Source organism: Coregonus lavaretus (assembly GCF_964263955.1).
Source record: "Coregonus lavaretus genome assembly, chromosome: 28".
Taxonomy (NCBI): Eukaryota; Metazoa; Chordata; class Actinopteri; order Salmoniformes; family Salmonidae; genus Coregonus; species Coregonus lavaretus.
The window spans coordinates 1,137,581-1,149,789 of record NC_140015.1 but is presented as its reverse complement, the minus strand read 5'-3'; the positions used below and the strand labels follow the sequence as shown (position 1 = coordinate 1,149,789).

The following is a 12,209-nucleotide window of genomic DNA, read 5'->3' as shown; positions in this document are numbered from 1 at the left end:
ACAACTTTGATGGGCTTTAACTCCGGTGCCACAGTCTTCACCCTCTCAAACTTCTGGCAGGCTAGACAGGGTACTGACCTTTAAGCACAATGTGACAAATTGAAACATTGTGTGCTCTCTGATATGACATTCATTGAAATCATAATAATTTCAGATATAATAGAATGTGATTGATAAACAAAAGGTTATTTCACTTGCCCAGCTGTCCACCTCCTTGACAATTCCACATCAGAAGGTAGGTTGATTTTGGCAATAATGCGCTTCACTCCGAAATGGCAAGCATGTATCTCGGTCAGTACGGCCTCCTCCTTAGTAAAAATGACCCTCCTGTGTGGCTGGCCATCCTTCCCCCGTAGGTACATGTGATTGCCTAACAAGTTGGAAGAGACGAGTTGTTGAAATACACCCCTCCGCGTCCAGACTGCAAATGAATCGCGCATGCGGGAAGCCGCCGCTGGCTGATCCCGCCCTTATTTTGTTTTAGTCCATTTAGATTGTATACCAAAAAATTATACAAATTAGGTGATGACGTCATTTAGCGACTTCTAGGACAGCCAATAGCTACTTTCCTTACTGAGGAGTTGGCAACACTGCTCCAGACTGCCTTCAATCTTTAAATACATTTATTTTCATTGTTAGAACAGCCACTTGAGTATCTGGTCAATATAATGCAGGGCTGACAAACTCATTCCACGAAAGACAGAGTGTCTGCATTTTTTAGTTTTTTCCTTTCAATTAAGACTTAAAACAACCAGGTGAGGGGAGATCCTTTACTAATTAGTGGCCTTAATTCATCAATCAAGTACAAGGGTGGATGGAAAACCCGCAGACACTCGGCCCTCCGTGAGATGAGTTTGACACGTGATATAATGGATAATCTGTGGCCCATGCTCTCAAAGACACCATAATGGGACAGATGCAATGATGCGATGTCTATCTAAGTCTATGGGTTAGCTACACAGGTAGCTAACGTGGAATTGGATGGGGAAGGAAAAAATGGCTTATAGACAATCTCTCCCAGTGCAAGATTTCACCTGTCCTGTGTGTTGTGACAAGGATCATATCATATGGTCACAGTTTCTAAACATACTGTACTGTCTTTGATACTGTGTTGTAGTCACAGCTTCTGTATCCCATACAGAAAAATTATATTGGAATTTAAATAAAATACAGTGCATTTGGAAAGTATTCAGACCCCTTGACTTTTGCCACATTTTGTTACATTACAGCCTTATTCTAAAATTGATTAAATTGTTTTCCCCCCTCATCAATCCACACACAATACCCCATAATGACAAAGCAAAAACTGTTTATAAATTTTTGCAAATGTATTACAAATAAAAAAACTGAAATATCACATTTACATAAGTATTCAGACCCTTTCCTATGAGACTCGAAATTGAGCTCATCCTGTTTCCATTGATCATCCTTGAGATGTTTCTACAACTTGATTGGAGTTAACCTGTGGTAAATTCAATTGATTGGACATGATTTGGAAAGGCACACACCTGTCAGTGCATGTCAGAGCAAAAAGAAAGCCATGAGGTCGAAGGAATTGTCCGTAGAGCTGTTTACCAAGAAGAGAGTGAACGTTCCTGGGTGGCAAAGTTACAGTTTTGACTTAAATCTGCTTGAAAATCTATGGCAAGAAAATTGCCGTCTAGCCATGCTCCCAAACATCTTGACAGAGCTTGAAGAATTTTGAAAAGAATAAATGGGGAAATATTGCACAACCCAGGTGTGGAAAGCGCTTCTAAGCTTACCCAAGATGACTCACAGCTGTAATAGCTGCGAAAGGTGCTTCTACAAAGTATTGACTCGGGTGTGAATACTTATGTAAATTAGATATGTCAGATATTTCCAGGAGTTAGCATTTAGTAGTCACTTCTTCTAAACCTGAAAAGGGACAACTTCTAAATGTTATGCAGCGAAAACAGACAAATATATCCAAATAAGGCTTAGGTAACCACTGCGGGCCTATTACAATACATAAATCATGACGGATTTGAAGAATATTCACTTTGTTAGATCAGATTTGCTGAATGTGCGCCAATCTGGGCAATGAAACGGTCTGCATTCCATTGACTCCTTTCACGTATCTATGGCCATCTCAGTTGTGATGTCACCTGCTAGGTTGGGAAGCGACTACAAAGATGAATACCAGTAGAATGTTATTGTCAATATGATTTTCAGATCACGAAAATGTATTTTGTATTGCCAGAGCTGCCTCAACTGATACCGCTGTCTGTACTCTGAAAGTGGCATTTGTTTTGATTAGCAAAGAAAGGTTTTCATTTGTATTTTATTTGATGTTGATATACCAAGGTGCCATTGTAGGTTCTTTAGACCAACAGACATACGCAAACATTACTTACTTAATCCTTAGTTCCTGGAGGAACATTTGTGTGCAAACCAATGATATGCAAACATAGGTTGCATTAACAATATACATCTTAACAGAGAAGATAATACTGAATGTAAAGGATTATTAAAGATTACAAACATTTGTTTGAACCAAGGGAAAAAAGAAAAGCAAAAAGCACCATGATCCTCCAATTATTTTCTACATTAAAAAAACATTGCCAATACAGCCTTAGTTCTGTGCATATTTCACCTATTCATCTTAGTTTCAGTTAAAGGCCATGCTTTAGATATACATTATCGGAGAGAAAGACAAGAATAAAGGACTATACATACAGTATGAACATTACATAGAAGATCCATTGATATATCCGGTTTATACAGTACATTTGGAAAGTATTTACACCCCTTCACTTTTTCCACATTTTGTTACATTACAGCCTTATTCTAAAATGGATAAAAAAATATATATATAATTCTCAATCTACACAAAATATCCCATAATGACAAAGTGAAAACAGGTTTTTTTGAAATTTTAGCAAATGTATTAAAAATAAAAAACAGAAATACCTTATTTCCATAAGTACTCGGACCCTTTGCGATGAGACTCGAAATTGAGCTCAGGTGCATCCTGTTTCCATTGATCATCCTTGAGATGTTTCTACACCTTGATTGGAATCCACCTGTGGTAAATTCACTTGATTGGACATGATTTGGAAAGGCACACACCTGTATGTATAAGGTCCCACAGTTGACAGTGCATGTCAGAGCAAAAACCAAGCCATGAGGTTGAAGGAATTGTCCATAGAGCTCCGAGACAGGATTGTGTCGAGGCACAGATCTGGGGAAGGGTACCAAAAAATGTCTGCAGCATTGAAGGTCCCCAAGAACACAGTGGCCTCCATCATTCTTAAATGGAAGAAGTTTGGAACCACAAAGACTCTTCCTAGAGCTGGCCACCCGGCCAAACTGAGCAATCGAGGGAGAAGGGCCTTGGTCAGGGAGGTGACCAAGAACCCAATAGTCACTCTGACAGAGCTCCAGAGTCCCTCTGTGGAGATGGGAGAACCTTCCAGAAGGACAACCATCTCTGCAGCACGCCACCAATCAGGCCTTTATGGTAGAGTGGCCACTCCACAGTAAAAGGCACGTGACATCCCGCTTGGAGTTTGCCAAAAGGCACCTAAAGCACTCTGACCATGAGAAACAAGATTCTCTGGTCTGATGAAACCAAGATTTAACTCTTTGGCCTGAATGCCAAGGTCACGTCTGGAGGAAACCCGGCACCATCCCTACAGTGAAGCTTGGTGGTGGCAGCTCATCACCTGGCCAATACCATCCCCCCTAAGGTGAAGCATGGTGGCAGCATCATGCTGTGAGGATGTTTTTCAGCGGCAGGGACTGGGAGACTAGTCATGATCGAGGGAAAGATGAACGGTGCAAAGTACAGAGACATCCTTGATGAAAACCTGCTCCAGGGTCTGAATACTTATGTAAATGTGATCTTTTAATTTTTATAAATTTGCTAAAATTCATAACCTGTTTTTGCTTTGTCATTTTAGGGTATTGTGTGTAGAAAAAAATTACAAATTAATCAATTTTAGAATTAGGCTGTAACGTAACAAAATGTGGAAAAAGTCAAGGGGTCTGAATACTTTCTGAATGCTTTGATGCATCAAATAAACATTGTACAGTCAAATAATAACACACAGATATTATATTTATATTATAATATGTGGACACCCCTTTTCTACCCCTTTTGCCTTTCTTCAGTACACTGTCTGCAGCCCAAACATTGGATGCACAGGGGTTCCAACCAACGTAGCACTCACGTCTGTAGCCATGAAGTGCTTTGAAAGGCTGGTCATGGCTCACATCAACACCATTATCCCAGAAACCCTAGACCCACTCCAATCTGCATACCGCCCCAACAGATCCACAGATGATGCAATCTCTATTGCACTCCACACTGCCCTTTCCCACCTGGACAAGAGGAACACCTACGTGAGAATGCTATTCATTGACTACAGCTCTGCATTCAACACCATAGTGCCCTCTAAGCTCATCACTAAGCTAAGGATCCTGGGACTAAACACCTCCCTCTGCAACTGGATCCTGGACTTCCTGACGGGCCGCCCCCAGGTGGTAAGGGTAGGTAACAACACATCTGCCACGCTGATCCTCAACACGGGGGCCCCTCAGTGGTGCGTGCTCAGTCCCCTACTGTACTCCCTGTTCACCCATGACTGCATGGCCAGGCACGACTCCAACACCATCATTAAGTTTGCAGATGACACAAAAGTGGTAGGTCTGATCACCGACAACGATGAGACAGCCTATAGGGAGGAGGTCAGAGACCTGGCCGTGTGGTGCCAGGATAACAACCTCTCCCTCAACGTGATCAAGACAAAGGAGATGATTGTGGACTACAGGGAAAAAAAAGAGGACTGAGCACGCCCCCATTCTCATTGACAGGGCTGTAGTGGAACAGGTTGAGAGCTTCAAGTTCCTTGGTGTCCACATCACCAACGAACTATCATGGTCTAAACACACCAAGACAGTCGTGAAGAGGGCACGACAAAGCCTATTCCCCCTCAGGAGACTGAAAAGATTTGGCATGGATCCTCAGATCCTCAAAAAGTTCTACAGCTGCACCTTCGAGAGCATCCTGACTGGTTGCGTCACCGCCTGGTATGGCAACTGCTCGGCCTCCGACCGCAAGGCACTACAGAGGGTAGTGCGTACGGCCCAGTACGTCTGCTAAATGATGTAAATGTAAATCACTGGGGCCAAGCTTTCTGCCATCCAGGACCTCTATACCAGGCGGTGTCAGAGGAAGGGCCTCAAAATTGTCAAAGACTCCAGCCCCCCTAGTCATAGACTGTTCTCTCTGCTACCACACGGCAAGCGGTACCGGAGCGCCAAGTCTAGGTCCAAAAGGCTTCTCAACAGCTTCTACCCCCAAGCCATAAGACTCCTGAACAGCTAATCATGGCTACCTGGACTATTTGCACTGCCCCCCCCACCCCCACCCCATCCCCCTCTTTTACGCTGCTGCTACTGTATTATTTATGCATAGTCACTAACTCTACCCACATGTACATTACCTCAATTACCTCGACTAGCCGGTACCCCCCTGTATATAGCCTCCTTACTGTTATTTTATTTTACTGCTGCTCTTTAGTTATTTGCTTAATTTTTTTACTTTTTTATTTAAAAATAAATAAATGCATTGTTGGTTAAGGGCTTGTAAGTAAGCATTTCACTGTAATGTCTACACCTGTTGTATTTGGCGAATGTTGCAAATAAAATGTAACTTGATTCGATTTGATTTGAAATGCACTTGACAACAAAACCAACGGTCTGTCTGACTAACAGACACAATGAGTCAACCATAAAGGAGAGCATTACAGGAAGGTCAGTATAAGAACGGTGGGTGACAACACACAGTTCAACAGAGTGTATGTGTAACAGTCATCACTCCCCCAACCCATCTAATATGACAGCAGTATTGAGTGGAACAAATCAGAACCCCCCCCCTTAAACATCTAGTTAAAAAAACACACAAAAAACAGGTTGATGCCATGTCTGGTGACGATATGACAAAAATAATTCAGGGAAATACATTGTCAAGCTGATCTAAATAAAATAATAAACATTGTTCCTGCTCCGAAACCAATCTGTTGATTAACAACAAAATAACTTTGTTTCACTAAGTATTCAAAACTGTCAAACTGATTACTTGAACTGTGTATTCTTGCAGAGCAAGAACAGACATTTTCCCATAGATTTTCCAAAACTTTGATTCAATTCCAGTGTTAATGGCAGCCTAATGAAGTTATGATTTCAGAAGAGAACAGCTGCTGACAAACAAACGCAAGCTCTCGCCAAATTTGCATCACTTTAACCATTGGACAGACAGACTCCATCGACATTGATCTAGGGACGGGTCTTCCAGCTAGGATAGTTGTTGAATGTCATGTTTTACATGCAAGAAATCTGACCAAGACCACCTCCTAAGCAGGCCTTTTTTCCTATTTAGAAAATGTCCAATTTGGAAGGCGAGTCTTGTCTTATTTACGCCTTGCATTAATAATGTAACATGGATTGTTTGGATTTTCGTGCCAGGACCAGACAAAGGCACATCAAAGAGGGAAGAAAAAAGTAACAAATAAATGTCTTAGAGAATTGTGACAATTCAGTCAGCTAAAAAATAACTTAAAATAGGGCCTTTTGGGCCACTCCTATAGCAATCCAACCAACCTTTCATGTACAAGGAGAAAGCGTGGTGACAATCCACATAATGCTGCACTTGTTCTCTTTTCATTGATTCCATGTCATCATTGTTGTTGCATATACTGTTAATGTACACTGAAGTTTGGCCATAGGTCTTAGTGCCACATTTGTTTGATCTTGATTAAAATGTTCCCACAACACTGTCCCCAGGTCCTGGGATCACCCATTAACGGTAACGTGTGCGTGCGTATGTGTGTGTGTGTGTGTGTGTAAGGGGTTATAACTTGAGTGTGTCTCAGGGAGGGGGCAGGGATCCAGTCCAGTTCATGGCTGCATCCAAATGGCACCCTATTGACCAGAGTCCTATGGGCCTTTGACCAGAGCCATATGGGCCCTGGTCAAAAGTATTGCACTATATAGGGAATAGGGTGTCATTTAGGATGCACCCCATGTGTTTATATTGGGGGTCGCGTCGGATTCCCGTCACGTCCAACGACATCTCTTCCTCTGACACGCCTCACGGTCCGACGAACACCCCTCAGAGTCATCACTTTCAGAGGACAAGGCCCCAGCCAAGGGGGGCACAGGGGGCGAGTCAGACCCCGAGGCCCCCCCTCTCCCTTCCTCCCCCGCTGGGGCCCCTAAGAGGCCGTTGTTGAGGCTGAGGACCCAGCCCAGCTTATTGTGTAGCAGGTGGCGCAGGCCAGGGGGCAGCGGCAGTACGCTCAGGGTGTCTGGGCGCTCTGGGAGGAGCTGGCGGAGGCGGGCACAGCACAGGTACTGCAGGGAGGTGGGCGTGAAGCAGGAGCGGATCACCTTCATGCTGCTCTTGGCTGCTGTGGAACACGCCATGGGGTAGAAACGCTTGTTCTGTAGCTCCGTAGCCGCCACTCCTGCAGAATAGAATATACACTTTACTGTCCAGTTTAGAATGGAAATGGATCCATTTGCTGTCACATTACCCAGCGTCACACACAAGCAAATGGCTAGGCGCAGCACCTGGGTAACTAGCTGGGTACATGCAGAGGGGGAATATGAGAAATCCTAGGTAGGTTCCATGTTAATTAGGTCTAGAAGTGATATATAGGGCCGGTTTTCCCATCCCAGATCAAGCCTAGTCCTGGACTAGAAATCACTTTGAATGGAGATTTTCCATTGAGCATGCATTGTGGCCCAGGACTAAGCTTAAACAGTGTCTGGGAAACTGGCCCCTAATGCCCATCTAGTTACATACTGCCCAACCACCCATCTAATATGCAGTATTGGGGAAGCTACCCTGAAAATATAGTTTACCAAGCTACCAATTACTTCACACTGGAGGAAGTTAAGCTACCCTTAAAGGAATACTCCACCCAAAAACGATCTTACCGGCAGTATTTCTGTAACCTGATTGCTGGCATGCAAACATTTTGGGACTATATCAACAATGGACTAATCAAGCAAATACCAAAAGATAGTTTTTGAGTGTAACTTTCCTTTAAGAAAAATATAGTTTACTTAACTAAAGTTACTTTGAAAAAGTAGTTCACTGCATCCAAACTACTTTGTGATAAATTATATCTACATCTGAAATGTCAGACTACAAATTGCAACAGTCAAATGTTAACAGAATGTGTAATTTAGCCTATTAATAACAAAAACTGTTTCAAGTGAGAATTAGGCATGTCTGATGCCGTAAAAGAAAGTAAATTCTTGCCTACTTCACCCATATTTTCTTATCTTTTAGCCAAAAAAGTAGTGTGTAGTTCCAGTAGTTAGCTACAACACTACATGGCAAAAAAGTAATTAACCACTGAAAACGCTACCAAGATTTGAATTTAGTTCAACTACCACCAAGCTACTGCAAAACGTAATTAAATTACTAGTTGAACTATATGTAAATCACTACTTCCCAACACTGCCCACCTGGTCTCCTTGACCTGTGACCCCTGTAATTACCTATGCACTTGCGGTTCTTAAAGAAGGTGAGTGTTCCGTGCCATGTGTCCAGGTGCACTCCGATGATGGAGCCCTGGCCGAAACGTGACGAGAAGTTCACCTTGTCTCCTTTATGATGCAACAGACCTAGAAGAAGATGACCATATTAGCATTATTATTATAAGGGCAAAACAAAACAGGCTCACACATACATCATTATTTCATGTTTCAAAACTATTTCTTTATCCAGATGAAGGGTACTGTTATGGGATCACCTATGGCTCCTAATTATGCTACTTTGTATGTGGGTTACATGGAGAAACAGTCAATTCTCAACCCTCTCAAAAAATAAAAATAAATTGCCCAACATTATTATTTGGAAATGGTACATTGATATCTTTGTTCCACTGAATTTTCCATTCCAGTTAGCTCATCATCAAATGCCAACTAGCGCAATGACTGGAAGTCAATGGGAACAGCTGCATATCCTGTAGACTTCCAGTCAGCATTGGCTCGCGAAACGACCTACCTTCATACAGCTTTTGTCAAATTGACATCAAATGTTTGTTTTTTTGCATTTTAGCTAACCTTAACCCAATTCTCCTAACCTGCTACGAAAAGTCAAATTTGACAAAAGCTGTATTCTTTCTAGTCAAAACCATACTGGACGAAGAGACATAAAAATGATATCCACGAGTTCATCTGACTCTGGGGAAGTAGATAAAAGGTCTTCATTGCCAAAATCCCGAAGTATCCCTTTAACTCTTGTTCGGAGCACCAAAGATTAATTAATTATCACATCTGACACGCTTATTTGTGAGGTTAATGTCCTATACACAGATCTTTACAAGAAACCCACTGATCATAACAGTTTGCTAAGGGCTGATAGCTGTCACCCCCGTCCCTTGAAAAACAGTTTTTACAGGCAATTCTACAGAATCAAAAGAATTAGCAAAAGAAACACAGATGGCAAAGAAAATTCAATAAATGGTCAGATCAATACTGCCATCGAGAAAATCCAAAACAAAGAGACGTGATCTCTTTCTAGGACAGTCTCGCAAAAATAATTATTATTACTAAGCGCTACTCAAAATGCTCGGAACAAATAAAAGGAATAATTCACAAACATTGGCACATTCTGAGATCAGTCTCGGTAAGTCATTAGCTCCTGGCAGAAGAACGGCACTGCAATGGACAGCAGGCGTTTTACGGGCTCCTGACAAACTACTATTTAGTGTTTTGTTTTGCGCTGATCTTAACTTTCTTTGTACATAATGTTTCAGCCATCGTTTCCTATGACTTCTGGACATTAGAACAGCGATCACTAACCTAGATTTGGATGAAGATTTCTACTTCAACGAGTTGGAGGCGCAGGCCATCCTGTTCAACCCGGACCAGGCCCTAATCCCTGAGACTCGGAAAAAGGTGGTGGCGGCGTAAGAGAGGCCGACGTGCCGACTCCCTGACGAAACTACATTGGTGAGTACATAAACCGCCTCTACCCTCTGTTCTATTGGCGAATGTACAATCACTGGAGAACAAACCGGACGAGCTCAGTTTTGAGACTATCCCATCAACGGGACCTGAAGAACTGTAATATCCTATATGTTTCTCAGTCCTGGCTGAACAAGGCCAGGGTTTATACACATCTAGTGGTTTTTTCTATGTATCGGCTGGACAGAACGGCAGCATCGGATAAGCTCAAAGGGGGAGGTGTGTGTCTTTTTGTTAACAACAGCTGGTGCACAATCTCTAATATTAAAGAAGTCTCGAGGTTCTGCTCGCTTGAGTTAGAATACCTCATGATAAGCTGTAGACCAGGGTTCCCAACTGGTGGCCCGCAGGCCTAATTTGGCCCGTGGGTGGTTTAATGTGGCCCCTAAAGTTTTCTGAGCCAAAAAAAAAGTATATATTTTTTTGTTGTTGGACATAAGACTAAAAACACCAAGAAATCAGCTCCAAGTTATTTTAATTTAAGAACTCTGTTCCCAAGTATTCCCAAGCAAAATAGAGACACGTGATCGTAAAGAAATGTAAGCAAGGTTTGAAATGATTGTTTTAGTCAAACAACATATCTGTTTGGGCTTCTTGCGGTTAATTTGCAATTATGTTCCGGCCCCCCGACCATCCGCTCAATAAAGAAATAGGCCCATGGCTGAATCTAGTTGATGATCCCTGCTGTAGACCATACTATTTACCAAGAGAGCTTTTAATGTCTGTCTATTTACCACCACAAACCAATGCTGGCACTATGACTGAACTCAACAAACTGTATAGGGCCATAAGCAAACAAGAAAATGCTCATCCAGAGGCGGCGCTCCTAGTGGCTGGTGATTTTAATGCAGAAAAACTGAAATCTGTCTTATCGAATTTCTACCTGCATGTCACCTGTGGAACTAGATCACCTCCACACAAAGAAACGCATTCAAAGCTCTCCCTTGCCCTCCATTTGGCAAATATATCCTCCTAGTTCCTGCTTACAAGGCAAAAACTCAAACAGGAAGTACCAGTGATGTGCTCAATACGGAAGTGGTCTGATGAAGCGGATGCTAAACTACAGGACTGTTTCGCTAGCACAGACTGGAAAATGTTCCGGGATTCATTCGATGGCATTGAGGAGTTTCTCACATCAGTCACCGTCTTCATTGATAAGTGCATCGACAATGTTGTCCCCACAGTGACCATATGTACATGGCAGGGCTTACAAATTATCAAGGATTTCGAAGGGAAACCCAGTCGAACTGCCCAGTGACACGAGCCTACCAGACGAGCTAAATGCCTTTATGCTCGCAAAAATAAAAGACCATATTAAATAACAGAAGAATACTTTCAAGGTTTATGCAAAACCATATCGGAGACTCAGAGCAGACAAAATTATTTTACATTTACATCTAAACTGTTTTAAAATGTAATTTGATCCATAGTGTTAATTTGCTCAACTATAGCAATAATATTGGGTCAAATGACATTCATTAGACCTATGATTCATTATAGCTAAATCATTTTATGTATTAAATGAATAGTTTAGTTCAAAATAAAGAAGAAAAAAATTAAGCTCATTTCTGAAGCTTGAATATTACAATAGTCTACACACCATAGAAATACAATGGAATTTACACAGCATACTACGATTCCCAGACTGCACTTCACTTCCCAGTGCTACTGGCTGGCTACTGCTAGCAAGCCCAGGCAAACGTGAAGTAGTCTAAATATATTGCTGTCAAGTTATGAGTACATTTCACATTCATTTTGGGTTGTGTAATCATATTATAATGCTCACATGAATGTCGTGCTGAATATACAGTGTATTTGAAAGTATTCAGACCCCTTGACTTTCTACATATTTTGTTACATTACCTTATTTCTAAAATTGATTAAATAAAAAAATATCCTAATTAATCTACACACAATACCCAATAATGACAAAGCAAAAACAGAAATACCTTATTTACATAAGTATTCAGACCCTTTGCTATGAGACTCGAAATTGGGCTCAGGTGCATCCTGTTTCCATTGATAATCCTTGAGATGTTTCTACAACTTGATTGGAGTCCACCTGTGGTAAATTCAATTGATTGGACATGGTTTGGAAAGGCACACACCTGTCTATATAAAAGGTCCCACAGTTGACAGTGCATGTCAGAGCAAAAACCAAGCCATGAGGTCAAAGGAATTGTCCGTAGAGCTCCGAGACA

The 12,209-nt window shown here is 41.9% G+C and overlaps 1 protein-coding gene across 2 annotated transcripts in view; it reads right to left on the bottom strand.

Annotated features, from left to right (window-relative positions):
* Positions 1 to 5,429: 5,429 nt before the first annotated feature.
* LOC311104221 (SPRY domain-containing SOCS box protein 3-like) overlaps positions 5,430 to 12,209 on the bottom strand; it is a 35,718-nt gene continuing 28,938 nt past the window's right edge. For both annotated transcript variants that reach the window (XM_084145959.1, XM_084145960.1), the window contains exons 6-7: positions 8,536 to 8,661; positions 5,430 to 7,490 (exon numbers count right to left, since the gene is read on the bottom strand). In XM_084145959.1, the coding sequence (XP_084002085.1) occupies positions 7,081 to 7,490; positions 8,536 to 8,661 (536 nt within the window). In that variant the 3' untranslated portion in view covers positions 5,430 to 7,080. The remainder of the gene's footprint in view (positions 7,491 to 8,535; positions 8,662 to 12,209) is intronic.